At 40.7% G+C, this 15775-nt stretch overlaps 4 protein-coding genes and 1 long non-coding RNA gene across 6 annotated transcripts; 1 reads left to right on the top strand and 4 right to left on the bottom strand.

The window, feature by feature from the left end:
* Nucleotides 1-199: 199 nt before the first annotated feature.
* Nucleotides 200-2910, bottom strand: plek2 (pleckstrin 2). Of its 2 annotated transcripts, none has more exons than XM_085932669.1 (9): nucleotides 2693-2892; nucleotides 2463-2627; nucleotides 1712-1911; nucleotides 1549-1640; nucleotides 1283-1470; nucleotides 1117-1218; nucleotides 962-1045; nucleotides 800-878; nucleotides 200-465 (listed from the first exon to the last, which is right to left on the bottom strand). In XM_085932669.1, exons 1-9 carry the CDS (start codon nucleotides 2744-2746, stop codon nucleotides 338-340), a joined length of 1092 nt encoding a protein of 363 aa, XP_085788795.1. In that variant the 5' UTR covers nucleotides 2747-2892; the 3' UTR covers nucleotides 200-337. The 2 variants fall into 2 exon arrangements, 1 of the variants encoding a protein (XP_085788795.1); XR_015068371.1 differs by having other exon boundaries at nucleotides 397-465; nucleotides 962-1037; nucleotides 2693-2910.
* Nucleotides 2911-3056: 146 nt separating this feature from the next.
* oip5 (opa interacting protein 5) lies at nucleotides 3057-5307 on the top strand. Its single transcript, XM_085932670.1, has 5 exons — nucleotides 3057-3318; nucleotides 3388-3454; nucleotides 3538-3660; nucleotides 3737-3818; nucleotides 3890-5307. Exons 1-5 carry the CDS (start codon nucleotides 3153-3155, stop codon nucleotides 3986-3988), a joined length of 537 nt encoding a protein of 178 aa, XP_085788796.1. The 5' UTR covers nucleotides 3057-3152; the 3' UTR covers nucleotides 3989-5307.
* Nucleotides 5308-5674: 367 nt separating this feature from the next.
* Nucleotides 5675-6566, bottom strand: LOC147045080 (uncharacterized). The gene is made up of 2 exons (XR_015068372.1): nucleotides 6361-6566; nucleotides 5675-6080 (listed from the first exon to the last, which is right to left on the bottom strand). It is a non-coding gene; the product is annotated as an uncharacterized LOC147045080 (long non-coding RNA).
* Nucleotides 6567-9019: 2453 nt separating this feature from the next.
* Nucleotides 9020-11745, bottom strand: chp1 (calcineurin-like EF-hand protein 1). Its single transcript, XM_085932709.1, has 7 exons — nucleotides 11442-11745; nucleotides 11078-11150; nucleotides 10610-10690; nucleotides 10408-10532; nucleotides 10274-10335; nucleotides 9857-9979; nucleotides 9020-9738 (listed from the first exon to the last, which is right to left on the bottom strand). The coding sequence occupies exons 1-7, from the start codon at nucleotides 11506-11508 to the stop codon at nucleotides 9685-9687; spliced, it is 585 nt and encodes a 194-aa protein (XP_085788835.1). The 5' UTR covers nucleotides 11509-11745; the 3' UTR covers nucleotides 9020-9684.
* Nucleotides 11746-12188: 443 nt separating this feature from the next.
* Nucleotides 12189-15737, bottom strand: lgmn (legumain). The gene is made up of 14 exons (XM_085931787.1): nucleotides 15642-15737; nucleotides 15267-15418; nucleotides 15030-15127; nucleotides 14388-14469; nucleotides 14234-14316; nucleotides 14074-14149; nucleotides 13890-13952; nucleotides 13734-13800; nucleotides 13544-13662; nucleotides 13295-13384; nucleotides 13027-13224; nucleotides 12770-12940; nucleotides 12570-12637; nucleotides 12189-12464 (listed from the first exon to the last, which is right to left on the bottom strand). Exons 2-14 carry the CDS (start codon nucleotides 15408-15410, stop codon nucleotides 12422-12424), a joined length of 1302 nt encoding a protein of 433 aa, XP_085787913.1. The 5' UTR covers nucleotides 15411-15418; nucleotides 15642-15737; the 3' UTR covers nucleotides 12189-12421.
* Nucleotides 15738-15775: the final 38 nt, after the last annotated feature.

Here is a 15775-nt window from a genome sequence, read left to right as displayed (position 1 = left end):
TCCTGCGATTTTTTTTTTTTTATGGTGTCATTTTACAACCGCACGAGTCATTACGATGAATCACGGCAGCGCTTAAGACCGTAGTGAGCTTGCGAGGGCAAAAGCGCCAGACGTGATCCAACTCGTCTCGGATCTTTGCTCAGCAACAAACGCAAGTAAATATATCAGGTTTAATCCCTTAATCACGTTTGAATAACCATTCCCAGTTTAGGAATACATTTAATCCTTAAATAGAAGCATTTTATCAACAAATAGACACTTTAAAGTATACAAACGCTAAGCAGCTTTTGATATGAGCTACGTGACAACACATGACGGGCGGGCGGGAGACGTTGGGCTACGTGTGCTCCCGTATGGCGTCAATCCATTCCATCTTCTCTTGGTGACTAGGAGCCTGGATGAAGTAATGTGTGTCTGACTGAGTGATGATTTTGAATAGGTTGCCTTGGATGTTACCCTTCACACCTGGAAAGGGAAACCAGAAGACAAAAAAATACCTAAACATAATCCTGATGTACAGTTTTCTGGATCATATGGAGAGCTGTTGCTATTATTTTGAACTTGGTATCATTACATTTCAATATTTTTCGTACATACTACATCAAGGTTTCAATATGCTTATGCATAAAGGATGCATTAATTTTTATAAAAAAAAAAATTGGTGGGCTTCAGAAGCCGCCCTGAGGGACGCCACTCAAGATTAGAGTCAACAAATGCATTGGGGCATCTGGCCATTTGTTTGATATCATTTTTTTTTTCTCTATATCAAAAAAAATCCATGACTATGAGCGAGTCCTACCGGAAGGAACGCCATTGTCGTCCAGCGAGGACACCAGCGAGCCTCGCAGTGGGAAACCTCCAACGGGGCGAATGTCATCCTGAAAACAGACAGGACGTGGCTCACAGATTGACTCAGTGTGTGTATTACGCATTACGTAACACGCAATGTTTCATTTTGTACCTTGGTGGGGTCGTAGTAGTGGAGGAAAGAAGGTTCCGAGCGGAGCACAAAGAGTCGAATCTTCCAGTTTTTCCTCCTGTGGCCCTGCGCGAGGACACGTCGGCTCAAAACGACATTGACGATGTAAAATATGTTGTTTTTTTGTTTTGCTTTACTTGTTTGAGCAGGTAGCCTCTCTTGATCACATGACCGCTCAGCTCCACTGCGGACAGCGTAGTCTCGGCCTTCACGCAGCCTCGCTTCTTCAAGCTGTCTGACTGACGATTGAAAATGGATTTGCAAAGCATCTGATATGAAGCTAAGAAGAAACTCGCTACTCACAAAGCTGTAAAGCGCCGTGGAGTCGTCCATGAAGAGCTCGCTGAGGCCAGCTTTGCGCAGCGCCTCCACGCTCCGCAGCCCGATAGTGCGGAGGAAGCCCTCTTCCAGAAGAGCCGACGCCAGCGTCGCCGCTTCTGTTCGAGTCAGCGCCAGCTGCGTGAACACCAGCCAGTCCACCACCGCGGAGCCTGCGCAGGAATCAACTTGATACTCAACACTTTAAATGATCTATAAAAAAAAAAAAAAAATGGACCACTTTGAAGGACCTGAGAAGCAGTTGGTGTACACGCGTCCTTGCTCCACGTGGTTGGTCATGTTGATTCCGCTGTGAACGTCATACATGGCCTCCAGCACTTTGCTACAACACAATAAAACATCTTTGAATGTAACAGACTGTTATTAGGCACTTTAAAGCAGCTCAATGTTCACCTTAGATTGATATTGTGCGGCTGCGAGCCTCCTGGCGTGGACGGGCTGACGCTAGGTGACCCATCGTCGTCCTCGTCCTCTCCAGAGTCCAACTTGTCCGCCGCTGCGGCGATGTCGCCGGCCCATTCGTCTCGCTCCTCCCGTGAACACGCCTCCAGAAAGTGATCCACGCAGTTCTTGGTTTGAAGCCGGAACACCAACTAGAAAAGGCAGCATGATTATAATGTGAGTGGGCAGTTACTATGACTCATAATATGGTCAAAATTACTAGAAAATAATCTACAAGAGAGGAAAACAAGAATGCCTGCCTATTAGACTTTGGCACGACATGACTCATTATTGATACAAACTCTGATTCCAGTGAAGTATAACCTCCTACGCTGAACTTTGAAATATTCCCTTTGACGAGATGAAAAGTGAGCTCATCAGAGTGAGCTCATCAGAATGACTCCAGCGGAGACGCTGACTCAGCATCCAGTCAGCTGGCTCGACGGAGAGGAAGTAATAATATGATATCACGTATTGATAAAAACAAAAAAAAAAGACAATCAAATCTGAAAAGCAATGCTTGCAACCTATGAAATATAATTCAAATGTTTATCACAACCCACAATTATGATTGTGGTATCATTTTGCAACATATTTTTCTTTGTGATATCATATTAAAGGCCAAGTTCAAATGCGGTCATCAATATGGTCATCATATAGCAGTGAGACAACAAAACTGTCATTTTCAAGAACAAAAACTTACAGGTCGATTGTCGTACTCAAGGAAGGGGCAAGTAATGACGCAATCATTCAGCATGATTTTGCCTCGCTGACATGAATCTCTTCTCCCGCCTTCATACTTGTAATATATCAGCTTGTCCGGCGTCAGCACGAACCAGCGCGCCTTCCAGTTGTGCACGAGATGACCCTGGAAGAAAACACAAATGAAGAGAACATTCCACGCACGCGTGACAACTCTGCATCAAAACACACCCTTTTCACCAGGAAACCCTCTCGGAGGATTGTCATTTTTTGCTCTGTATCCATTGCTCTGGTGCCTGTTCCTGCCTGTTGCACTCTTGAATCAACATGTGTGCTCACTCTTTATATCTACACGCAGATACGTACACACCCACACACACTACACACACCCACATGCTGCAGGCAGGTACGTACACACCCACTCAAAAACACACACTCACTAAAGGCGCGTTTGATTGGCTGTGATTTGTGCTCAGAATGCTTTTGTCCAATAGCAGATGTCAACAGTCGGACGCCTTCAGCCAATCAGAGAACACTTGTATGCTCCGACTTCCGTGTTCAAGAAAAGCGCCATTATTCTGAATGAAGAGTTACACTTCACCTGGAAAAACAATATTTCATTTTGTTTTGGTTTCTAATCCATTGCGACCGGCTGTACGCTTTTTCTGCTTCTACAAAAAGACACGCCAACATGGAGTTTAACGAGACCATGCTCCTGGAACGCGAAGACAGCGGTGTCAAGCTGTTAGGACCAGGACAATCGGCAACCTTTCACTGCAAGCAGTGCAACACTGTGTTGGGAGACTCCTTGTCTGTATGCGGGGAGCTCACATGTTTGGGTTTCATCTTATGCTGCAGTAAGTTCTACACAACTTCATAAAGCGGCGCCCGGAATGTATCATAATATTTGTCCTGTTTGTGTGCAGGAGTCACCAGTTGTGTGGAAGTGGGTCGTGAAATGGAGTGTGGACATAAAGGAGAATTGGCTAACTGGTGAGGAAGACAAAGGATGAAGTTGTTGGGTTATTCTTTGTGAGCCTTGCAAATTCCAACCTTCATTCTTCCACCCCCTGCAGCATCTTCAGCTCCCTGACATGCGGAAAATGCGGCTGCACGGTGGGCAAGGTGGTGCATGCGGCGCCGCCGAGTCTGGCCGCGGTGCGCTCCCTCTTCCTCCTCCAAAAGGGGCTCATCAAATGGTCAGTAACGGTTGCTAAAGCGTCACCCCATTATGCGTACGTCCGCAAACGTTAAGATGGTGACTTCCTGTTCCAGTTATGTGTTAGACAGCCGCTCTATGGTGAAAGCGTCGGCCATGTCCTTTGAGATGAAGTCTCTGATGGAAAGCGTCATGGAGGTAAGATGTCAATAAAGGCGGCGTTCATTCTTATGTAGGGGGCGAAAAAAAAGATAAACATTGGGTTGCAGGTGAGACAACAATTAGAAATGCACTTTGAAGACTTGAAAAGACGCCTGCTGGATGAAAGCGCATCATCTGCAAGTCTTACAAGTGATGCCACTGTTTAATATTATCATTTTTTGTTTTGATGATCTTACTGTATCTTATGGCCAGATAACAATTTTTTTTTCATTAAACAGCTATTTGCAAGCAACAACTACTCCCTGACTCCCATTTATATATAAAATAAAAAAATCGTCACAATAAAGCATACACACACTCACCAGGTCTTGTCATTGGCACCATGCTGCATTTTATTATCATCGTCATTGCTATTGCTGTGTTTGAGAAATACATTTTGTTAGTTATACAAAACCGTTGCACAACAATAATAATAATAAACATGCCCATATTCCTCCTCTTAGCTGCGGAGTGCATAGGTCGTACACCTCTGTGAACAAAGTAAGCATTTTTTCCATTTGGGAATGCTACAACATGCTTGCTACTGTACTAACACATTCCCCTTCACGCGCAGTCAAATGACACACTTGTGGTTTATTGCATGCATTACAAACATGTCAGAGGAAAAAAAAAAACATGCATTGTCGTTTTTTTTTTTTTTTTTTAAGTCCCTACTGAATTTCAACATGATGTCATAAGTCCCCAAAAAGGAAGGGTTAAGAAATATACATAAACTGGATATGGTGGTTGACAGTGCAAGTAGTGCTATGAAAACACATTTGGACTTTCAGCGTGTAAAAAAATGCTACAAGTATCCTACAGTTAAGTCAATTTTGGGTATTGATCAAGAAAAATCAATCAATTGATGACCAGCAGAATCCATTTTCAAAACAAAGCTCTATAGCGCCCCACACCAACCCCACAAGTCATGCATTTATTACTGCTAATCTAATCCTAATAATACAATTTTCTGGATTACACGTAATGCACGTACAACACTAAAGGGCTGGAAGATCCATTCAAAATCACTTCAATCTCATCTTTTAGTTGAGTGCTATTAGTTGAATTATTTGGTTTTCGAGTGCATTTAAAAAAAAAAAGTTGAATCATGCATCTGAAAAAGCTTTTTTGTATATTTTATTTTGGGGAGATTATTCATCTGTGTTGTATTAAAGCAGGCATCATGCATTATACGATGACTATATATGAAGTTAAGTATGAGCGTCTAAATGAGACTATACAAATTTCGAATGGAAGACGTTGGTGATTTTGTTGCTTTTCAAACAACGTGTCACTTGTTTTTTGTTCTTTTCATAATATATAATACACAGCATCAGTCAACAAGGTAACATGTTTGGATGCAATATTGCACATTGCCCGATCAAAGGTGTCCTCTTATGCAAAATGAAGGACAAACATGTTTTAAGTATTTATACTAAAATTAATATGTTTTATGGGATATACTGTCATAGAATTAGAATAATATATTAAATAAATCCAACTCAAAATGTGCTTTTCATTTTTGATGATTTATGGATTTTATGTAATTATTAAAATGATTATTTTAAAATGATCCTAATGAATGTGCTATTTAATTGCATTAAAAAAAATTGAGCAAAGAATTATTTCACTTCAAGTGATGACATTTAAAAGCCTTCACAAAAGATTTCTTTTTTTTGCCCTTACGAGAAAATGTTTCATATAATTTAGGATGTGTCGAAATGAACTGAACCCGCCACTCACTCTAAAAACGCTGAGGTAGCAAAAAAGATGAGACTCACGCTTGCTACAGTTTTATGTGTCTTATTCAATGTGCTATCGGGACGGATGATTTAGACCAGTATTCATCTACATTGTTTTTTTCTTTTCAGTTCTGCACTTGACAAAAAAAATCTCACTCTTGTTCTAATATAGTGGACTGTGCATATACATCATTCACATCTAACGATGACAACATAACCAGATTGATGTCCACTGGTGAAACTTCTATCATTTAAAAAAAATAAAATAAAAAATAACAATGAACGTAAAAAATACAATAGCTCCATGTCAGTCCAAAGGCTCATTCCAAAACCTGGACAGACATGTCACAAAAAGATAGTGGAGGGTGGAGAAGGGAACACCCCTCCTACCCCCCAATCAGGTCCTTCAAAGAAACTTCATCATCCCACTCGAGCGTAAATGTGATTGTTTGATAACACGGTGGTCCACATGAAGTCCCTCCGTTGTGGCTCAGATGTGTTCTTCAATGCATCCATACTGAAATTTAACAGCATCATTATTGTCTTTGTATTTGCCGTGTGTGCACGTATATATATATCTGTAATAATCGTATGATGGTGTTTTAAAAAGATCTGTAGTCCACAAATTTGATACATAAATCGACCAACTGTGTCTGCATGGAAAATGAACAGTACAGATATGTAAGGTTATTTGGCTCGGGAGAAATATAAAATGCATGTGATAAAAAGACAACTAGATGCTTTACTGCATTGGAGGATAATCATGAGAAGTACAATAAATTGAAAAATTGTCTGACCTTGGTGTGCTCCTGGTGATGAGGATGCTGCAGAGATGTTGGGATGCTTAACAATGGCTGGTCCACTTCTTCGTATTGATGGTGACACGAGCAATTCTGCCTGGCCACTTCTCAATTTCTCTGCTAAAATACGTCGAGGAAATATTGATATAGCACAAAACCTTGCACTCTGTATGGGGCAGGAGAGGTAAGGGGACAAAAAAAAAAAAAAAAAGCGTCGTCCCCTCCCCATCACCTCCCAGCGTCTGACCGACCGGGTAAGCTACGCCATTTTCAGTCGTTCCCAGTAGTGTTGGCTCGTGAGTGAACGATTCGTTCAAAAGAACATAATGTTTTCAGTGAACGAACGAATCACTTCCTAAAGTGATTCGTTCTTTTTTCAGTTCATATGACTTCAACCTCATATCATTACAACTCCTGAGTATTGTTAGTCATCTAAATGTTGAACAGAGGCTGATGTATCGAAGTTAAATTCCTCAAACATGGCGAATAAAAACTCTTGAATCTCATGTCGTATGCATGATGTGGGAGTGTCTTTTGTGCAAGTTGCCAAATTCGGCTTTTTTATTAGGTACTGTATTGTACATAGAGGACGTCTGGTCGAAAAGGAAAAATGGACATGTTCATTTTCCGCTGGGTTACATACGAGTGAATGGGGACACTGCCATCTTGCGGTAGCTTGGCATCATTACATGAACCACTTCATAAAGCATGAACCGCAGTCTTACACGATGCAAACTTTAAGCTCAAAGTCTGCAGAAGTTTAGATAAAGGTACACCGCCATTTTCAGGTGTACCTATTAACTTTATGCATTTTTTGTACGTGTCAAGAATGTGTATTTGAGGGGGGGGGGGGCACCAACACCTATTAGACAACGTAAAACACATATTGTCATATAAAGCAGTTAACCAAATGTCAGATTTTTATGTTTTCATGCCCCCAAAAAATAAAAACAATAAATAAAACACCAGATAATTTTTAACATAAATGTTCATGAGCGATATGATGTGTTGTGGATTTTCGGAATTTATCAAAGGGAGCATTTCTCATCCTGACCAACAGAGGGCGACATACGGTACACTTTTGCGATCTTATGGTCAAATTCAGGGTATCCAAAACGAAAATACGCGTCGTTGTATTTTTGTTTCTCGCAATATATTCTATTTTTGTTTTAGAATAAAAATAATATTAAACGGCTCTATTACTCTTTTTAAAACTTATATTTAACGATATGATGTAAGTGTAGGCTCATCTTAATTTTTTTTTCTTCACATTACTTTTTTATTCCTGTTTTCCCCCCCCCAAATTGTATGTTTATTATCAGATGTCGCCTGAGTTGTGATTGTTTTTCCAACCACCTCAACTAACATTTGTCAAATTAACGATATGTTGTGTTGTTTTGGATTTCCGGAATTTATCATAGGGAGCATTTCTCATCCTGACCAACAGAGGGCGACATACGGTACACTTTTGCGATCTTATGGTCAAATTCAGGGTATCCAAAACGAAAATACGCGTCGTTGTATTTTTGTTTCTCGCAATATATTCTATTTTTGTTTTAGAATAAAAATAATATTAAACGGCTCTATTACTCTTTTTAAAACTTATATTTAACAATATGATGTAAGTGTAAGCTCATCTTAATTTTTATTTTTTACATTACTTTTTTATTCCTGTTTTTCACCCCAAAATTGTATGTTTATTATCAAATGTCGCCTGAGTTGTGATTGTTTTTCCAACCACCTCAGCTAACATTTGTCAAATTAACGATATGATGTGTTGTTTTGGATTTCCGGAATTTATCAAAGGGAGCATTTCTCATCCTGACCAACAGAGGGCGACATACGGTACACTTTTGCGATCTTATGGTCAAATTCAGGGTATCCAAAACGAAAATACGCGTCGTTGTGTTTTTGTTTCTCGCAATATATTCTATTTTTGTTTTAGAATAAAAATAATATTAAACGGCTCTATTACCCTTTTTAGAACTTATATTTAACAATATGATGTAAGTGTAGGCTCATCTTAATTTTTATTTTTTACATTACTTTTTTATTCCTGTTTTTCACCCCAAAATTGTATGTTTATTATCAAATGTCGCCTGAGTTGTGATTGTTTTTCCAACCACCTCAGCTAACATTTGTCAAATTAACGATATGATGTGTTGTTTTGGATTTCTGGAATTTATCAAAGGGAGCATTTCTCATCCTGACCAACAGAGGGCGACATACGGTACACTTTTGCGATCTTATGGTCAAATTCAGGGTATCCAAAACGAAAATACACGTCGTTGTATTTTTGTTTTAGAATAAAAATAATATTAAACGGCTCTTTTACTCTTTTTAAAACTTATATTTAACGATATGATGTAAGTGTAGGCAGAACTTTTTTATTTCTGTTTTATTAACAATTGTATGTTTATTATCAGATGTCGCCTGAGTTGTGATTGTTTTTCCAACCACCTCAGATAACATTTGTCAAATGTCTGGCTTCCTGTTCCACCTGATGCATTGCTTCATCACTCAGTCTTCTTGGCATAGAAACAAGTGGATGACTTCACTAAAATTAAGATGCGGGTGTTTTGCATTTTACGATGCAAACTTTGATATTATTAAATATTAACGCACTCAAACAGCACAAAAAAAATAGCAGTCCAAATATGGCACCTCATTTTATTGCACAAATAAATTTATATCAGCTGTAATAACCTATCAGATTAATATTTTCTTCCTGCTTCGATTCCCCCGTAACACACTAGGCTTTTGAACTATTCACTATTTTTATCATAATAGCCTCTACGCAAAAAGGACAATTTTTATTTTAGTAGAACAATTAGCCAAATGCTGCGCATCACGATCATGCGTACTAGTTCTAATCCAAAAACGACTTTAAATAAAAATACATAGCACGTTACCTCAGCTGGTCCACATTTGATAATCCAGTGACAACCTTGCACCACAACAAGGAGGTGATGAAATGCTGCATTGCGACTTGTAAAAATGTCATCATTTGTCTTCTGCATTCAACATACACACACACACACACACACACACACACCTTTAGTACTCTGAATTGAGTGCGAACAGCTGCAGCGACTGTGGTCCTCACACTTGAAAATTAGGCAGCGTTCACCAGTGGGACAAAAGAAATTTGCATGTTTGAGAAATCAAAAGAACAACAGACAGACAAAAAATGAAAAAAAAATCAAGGCACATGCGGGTTTCTACGAGAGGCGAGGACCACAGTCGCCTACTTTTGACACTGACGGAGGAAACGGAATCAAACTACATGTCCGGACGTGATGATGAGAGAGAGAGAGGTCATCAGTGCAGGAAGCGGATGCTCATTTTCTGTTCCACATCCACCTTCTCCAGCACCTGGCACATACACAAAACATGATTTTTTTTTTTTAATAAAAAAAGAAGTGTGGATTAAATAAGATAGTCATGCAATCATAAAATATCATTCGCTCATCAATGCATTTGGAGAACTTGCCTTGATGAACTCGTTGAAGGAAATGGAGCCGTCTCCGTTTGTGTCGGCCTCCTGGATGGTTCTGTCGGCGATGCTCCCGAGCTGTTCGTTTGAGATGTTCACACCCACCATCATCCTTAACACCTGTCAAAAGCACGAACGTGAGGAAGAAAAGCAAACATCACGCCTGTCATCACCTTGTAGCTAACTTGTACCAACTGAGGGCCAAAGTTCCCTCACCGCTGTTACGTCACAGCCTTTGGTTTCCTCGGATAAACACGGTGACGTTGGCGCACAAGGAAGAGACCGAGTTAAAACCACAGTCGTGCTCGTGTGGAAACTTCCTGCTTGGTTTTGGTGCAGGCTTACAGCCTTGTTTTTTTACTCGGCGGGACCGAGAATGATGACATTTTTTGATGCTAACATTTGTACACTCACCTGGAGCAGCTCATCCCGCGAGATATTGTTGTCTCTGTCCAGGTCGTAAAGACGAAAAGCAACTGAGCGGAAGCCACAAAAGGAGCAATGAGTGATGCTTGTCATTTTTGCAAGAAGCCCCCCTCCACACTTACACAGCAGCTTGTTGGTTCTGCTGTTGAGCGGCTCGCCAGGGGCGTACTTGTTCTTCTCGCTGTCCTCGATGGGCCGGAAGTGGGCCAGCGTGCGCATGAAGCCTCGGAAGTTCACCTGGTCCTCTCTGACCAGACGGATAAATAAAAAAACAACAACAACATCAGCGACAGGAAATGACACATTTCAAAATAAAAGCCTCACCCTTCCGGGAAGAAAGCGTTGATAATGCGGTCACCCAAAGGATTGATGGCCAACTCAGGAATCCTCTGGAAGTCTTCTCGACTGTGCACGTAGAGACGTGAAACGGATTTGATGATATTAGATGGAAAAATAGCCTCGTCATCAAAAAAGAGTGCGGGGTACATTTTCATTATGACCACAACTAATCAGGGATGGGCAAAAAAGCACTTTATGGTGATATTGACACTCATAATAAGACAAATAAGACACGAGTCACCTTGACGGCCACCGTGACTAAGCAGGGATAGGAAAAACCAAAACTTGTTGAGTGTAAATACCAAAACCTTACACACACAACATTGGATTTAAGTGTGGGAAGACGGCACATGTAATCATTAAACACCCGCTCAACTATAACTGGCTTTTTCCTGTCTAAAGATGAAATTTTAGTTTGTGATTAACTGGGGAAAAATGTTCCAAGTGTCTCACCTGAGGGTGCCGTTCTCCCCTTTATCCAGGCTGGTGAAGCGGCTGTACAGTCGAGTGATCTGGCTGTGCGAGACTGGGAAGAAGGACAGACACCAATGGACAATGCTTTGATGACATCATGTATAATAGTCATCATAAAATGTTTGGCTGAGTTGTCTTTAGAAAAAAAAAAATAGGTCTGCTAGCTCAAGTTGTGCTGAAGTATGTGACGTCATTGATCAATATAAAAGTCATAAATGCAAGTGTTATGACGGCCTACTGGAAACCATGATGATTCCTTTAAGGAAATAGTACACATTCCTCTATTCCGTTCATACGTATCCATACGCAAATAATAGTCAAAATGATAACAGTAATAACTTACAGCCCGTTTCTTTCTTGATTTCTTCAATTTCTTCCTCGCGGAGTAACGTAGACGCTCGGGATCCCATAATGAGGTTTGCTATTAGCACACAAAAGTAGAACTTCAAAGTTAAATCCCAAATTGAGCAGCTAGCACGACAGCTGCCTAGCTCGTCCGGTGAGCAGGACAAAAGTCTCTCGGAGAAGTTTGGGACAAGTTCGCTAGTATGTTATTCGATTTTGTTTTGGTTTTTATGGAGTTCACTAAAGTGAACACAGCGGAATGTTTGTGTCTAGCGAAAGGAAGCGGTCCTTTTATCTTACGTATTTATCAAGTGGGCGGGGTTATGATAGATGCATTGGGTAGCCGTGTCAGTGCCTGACTAAAACGTGAACATAGGAGTGATGCGCGCCTTGCTAAAATTATTCAAAATTATACAATACTGTGACTATAGGCCTGCTGGGTGAGAGGCCTGGCACTAAGGTACCCACCACATATAAAGCAAAATAATAGACAAAGCTACGGATGACGTTACCCCCTAAAATAATGTCGACTGAACTTAACTCGAATTGTTGCGATGATAATTGTACGTCTACTGTTCACCGCCAGAGGGCAGTGCTTCACTGTGATTTAGACGCATCGGTAAAAAGTACTGCAAAACACTGCTACAACAATTAACATTAGTTTTCATTCATATCTCTGAAGTAGCCTATCAGAGAATAATAAAAATAAAGTGATATAAAAGACAAGACATACATTTGATTTTCGTTTTTGGTCTTTCACCATTTTATTGGAGCGTCAGTAAACATTCATTGTCACACCAATAAAGCTGATAGCAAAACGCATTTCCACAAATAAAAGCCAAAGCACACAATCATTAAAAAGTCATTCAAAAACCTTTCAAAAGTGCAATTCATCTTAAATCAAAAACATCAAAATTGTTAATAAATTGTTCATAAAAACCAATAACCAAGCAGCGTTCATATTTTGAGGACTTTTGTTCATTCGCTGATGTGGCACACAGAGTCCATGGCCACCTGGATGCTGCGCACAGACACAAACACAAAAAACATGAGAAGCCCGCTTCTCTTTGCACCATTACTTGTATTTGAAAAAATAAAACTATATTTGAATACAAATGTCAGCTACCTGTCAGCGGCGTAGCCTCTCTCGCACATGTTAACCAGAGCATATAAATGTCTCAGTGCATATTCATACTGGAAACACAAAACCATTACAGAAGTGAGAAATGAACATAAAAGCCTGGACGGGGAAGTTAGGTCCAAAAATATCTCGAGATGTCAATACACAGAAAAGTCTTTTGTACAGGTGCGGTCGTACATACATACCTTGGCTTTGTTCCAGTTGTAGCAGTTGCGTTTGTAGTGGTCCACGGCGGTCCGGTAGCATTGGTGCTGGGTCAGGTCCCGCCTCTCGTTGACCACCTCCTCGGCTTCGGAACGATCGCCCGTCACTCTCTCGGCGATTTGATACATGGTCGTCGCCAGCATCTCCCTCACCTACTCACGGATGAAAACAAACACACGTAGCTAATTTATCTTTGCCAAACAGGGTTTGATTGACAGCTGTGCAACGCGTGGTTGACCTTGAAGTGTGTGTTGATTTCTGAGAGAACGCTCCGGGCCACGCTAATGTCATTGGAGGCCATCAGCTTCCTCTTGAGGATGGCCAGGGGAACATCGGGACTCGGCGTCAGGTCCAGTTCGCTCACGGGAGGCAACGGGCCGGGGGTGCCGCTCTTGCGTGTCCCCTGGAAGGCCGCCACCTTCATGTGGGCCAGAGTCTGACAAGCAGACGTGAATATGATGCAAAAACATGGTCATAACGAAGGTGTTGTTTGTGTGGGGTCTCACTTTGTTTCCAAACTGCTGCACGTGGCTGGTGTTGGTGTGACTCTTGACGATTCGGAACTGTTTCGACAGCGTTTCCTTGGACAGGTCCTCCTGCAGCGTTACGGAAATAGCAAAAATGAAAGTCGAGTATTTATTTATGACAATGTATGACTCTTGTCATGACAGACATGGAAAAAATTGTTTTTTTTTTTACTTTTTACATTTTAAAAGAATTTTGAAAAAGAAAAAAAAACAAAACATTTACCATACCGCATCAGAATCTTCCATCCAGTTGACACTGTACCAATCTCCCAGGTAAGTGTCACGTTCTGAGTCATAGTAGCAAGCGTAGGAGGACTCGTGGGAGTTGGCGGCTGTGGTTGCATAAACTAAAAAAAACAAAAAACAATTTTTTTTTAAAAATATTTGCAATTTGTTTGGGAGGGTTTGATCAACTCACCGTCAATGTCGTCGGGCAGATCTTTCATCATTGACCCTGACTCGCAGGCTTCGATGTAGAACACCATCTGATATAAAGCGCATCAAAAACAGATGAAGATGACTGTTGACAACGATGAGAAGGATGCAATATTAGTCAGCCAGCGATGTTACATACCTTCTTGTACTTCTTATTGTCGTGCATGTACTGGATGGTGTCTTGGAGGTCTTTGACATGCAACTGACAAAAAGAGACGAGTGAGCAAGTATAATTTGCAATAAAAAAATCCTGATAAGTAGATGTATTCATGATCAGATTATTATATATAGGCAGAGAATCTATTGAAAATAAGGCTGCCAACCTCTCCATCAGGGAAAGCAATAATTCCAGGCGCTCCGTGGTCAGTGAAGTAAACAAAGACGTGATCGTTGGGACCGCTGTGGGGACAAAAAGATGAAGACATTGATGTGGTAATCTGACAAAAAAAAAAAAAAGAAGCAAATTGCAGAGTTGTCACTGGCCTCTTTAAGACTTTCCCAGAGCCTCCTTTAACGTTAGAGGCATCACCTTTCAGAACGGCCAGGAAGTTTTCCGGAGTAACATCCTGCACACAACTGGGTGGTCAGCGCTCGGTGAGAAACTGTGCGGTGGTCGACTTATTATTTTGCCACTCACTTGAGACGTGTAGTCCTTGAGGACGCCTTTGTAAACGTCGCTACCGTTGGGCCTGTTGATCAAGATGCCAGGCGTAGGATTCCTTCAAGAGGGAAGTGAGAAACATTTATTACAACAACAAAATTGGTAAAAAAAAATTTCCCCTTCGCCTTCCATTTACAAACCCAGGTGACTTTCATTTCTCTAAAAAATATCTCCAAGCGTGACAGAGGAGCGTGAAAGAAACAAAAGAGGAAGTGTGTGATAAAGAGCTGCAGGTCTTTCAAAAATGTATTTGACTTAAAAAACATGAGAAACTGATCTGCTGATTATTTTCATTGAAAACGTTTTTCTTTTGATTTGGGGAGTTTTACTTTGGTTTCCATTATCAGTGTTGACCTTTTTCTTGTATTTGCCCCGCTGCCACTTAAAACAGGAAAGAGACTGCAGGGTGCTGGAAAAAAACTGCAGGACTATGGAAGACAACTGATAAAAGGCCTGGTCAATCTTTTTATTTCTTTTTTTGGAAGAGGTGGTGGAATTAAGAACTCAATTGTCATTCCATCAGGATGAGTTTTGAGAAGTTGAAATGAAGAATAGAGATGTCAAGGTAGAAATAAAAAACAAAGATGCAAATTTAGAAGAAAAATGTATTATTCTCACTCTTCAGCGTGTGCCAAGTCGTCCATCATCATGACCACAATCTGCTCATCCGGGATGCCGTTCTTGTGCACAATCTGGTAGGCATGGCATGCGTCCGCCTGGTCAGAGGACACAAACACAACAAGAACAACTTTTAGAGAGATAAAAGACAAGAAAGACAATTACAATAATTAGTAGTTCCGAGAGAATTTTTTTTTCCTAATTTTGAAGAAAAAAAAAAAAATTCTAAACGTTTACCTGATGTCTGTAATTGTACCAGGAAGACGAGCCAGCGACGATCACCACCCAGTTTTTCCCGTTTTCGGGCTCCTGTGTGGGGAAGGAGTTCACCAGGGCGGCGAAGAACCCCAGGACAACCGGGAGCACCAAAAAACGACACATTCCCCGACCTGTGATTTGGCAATGAGTTATGAATAACGACAATAATATTTATGACATCCATCCATACGTCAAAGTGCATTTTTTTTTCGAAGCAGCTCGAAACCATCTGACTGTCACATGACATCCATTCTCCCGAGGCTAGCTAGCTAATATTAAATCTCATCAGGGTGTTCAAAAGAAACTCTCAAAATATCAATACAAATATTGGTAAAATTCACACATTTGTATTACCTGTTTTTTACTTTGTTGTAGGAAGCCGAGCAAAAAGGTAGCGGAGAAAAAAACGACCAAACGACCCGGTTAATCTTGACGGCAGTGTTATTTATGGAGCCCCCTTTAAAAAAAAGAAAAGCTTGGAATGTTAT

The sequence above is a fragment of the Syngnathus leptorhynchus genome, chromosome 15 (genome assembly GCF_054491065.1).
Source record: "Syngnathus leptorhynchus isolate UIUO chromosome 15, UIUO_Slep, whole genome shotgun sequence".
Lineage (NCBI taxonomy): Eukaryota > Metazoa > Chordata > Actinopteri > Syngnathiformes > Syngnathidae > Syngnathus > Syngnathus leptorhynchus.
The sequence above is the reverse complement of the archived record's forward strand: the minus strand, read 5'-3'. Positions and strand labels throughout refer to the sequence as shown.

Excerpts from the sequence above, each read along its gene's own strand:
- plek2 (XM_085932669.1), bottom strand. The coding sequence starts at position 2,746 with ATGGATACAGAGCAAAAAATGACAATCCTCCGAGAGGGTTTCCTGGTG. Across the intron at positions 1,471-1,548 it reads GTACACCAACTGCTTCTCAG|GCTCCGCGGTGGTGGACTGG; the intron begins GTCCTTCAAAGT and ends ATTCCTGCGCAG. Across the intron at positions 879-961 it reads ACTACTACGACCCCACCAAG|GATGACATTCGCCCCGTTGG; the intron begins GTACAAAATGAA and ends GTCTGTTTTCAG.
- oip5 (XM_085932670.1), top strand. The coding sequence starts at position 3,153 with ATGGAGTTTAACGAGACCATGCTCCTGGAACGCGAAGACAGCGGTGTC. Across the intron at positions 3,455-3,537 it reads AAAGGAGAATTGGCTAACTG|CATCTTCAGCTCCCTGACAT; the intron begins GTGAGGAAGACA and ends CACCCCCTGCAG. Across the intron at positions 3,819-3,889 it reads TGATGGAAAGCGTCATGGAG|GTGAGACAACAATTAGAAAT; the intron begins GTAAGATGTCAA and ends ATTGGGTTGCAG.
- chp1 (XM_085932709.1), bottom strand. The coding sequence starts at position 11,508 with ATGGGATCCCGAGCGTCTACGTTACTCCGCGAGGAAGAAATTGAAGAA. Across the intron at positions 9,980-10,273 it reads CGCGGGATGAGCTGCTCCAG|GTGTTAAGGATGATGGTGGG; the intron begins GTGAGTGTACAA and ends TGCTTTTGACAG. Across the intron at positions 9,739-9,856 it reads CCTTCAACGAGTTCATCAAG|GTGCTGGAGAAGGTGGATGT; the intron begins GCAAGTTCTCCA and ends TGTATGTGCCAG.
- lgmn (XM_085931787.1), bottom strand. The coding sequence starts at position 15,410 with ATGTGTCGTTTTTTGGTGCTCCCGGTTGTCCTGGGGTTCTTCGCCGCC. Across the intron at positions 14,317-14,387 it reads TCAAGGACTACACGTCTCAA|GATGTTACTCCGGAAAACTT; the intron begins GTGAGTGGCAAA and ends AGTTGTGTGCAG. Across the intron at positions 13,663-13,733 it reads TCTGCCCGACGACATTGACG|TTTATGCAACCACAGCCGCC; the intron begins GTGAGTTGATCA and ends TGTTTTTTTTAG.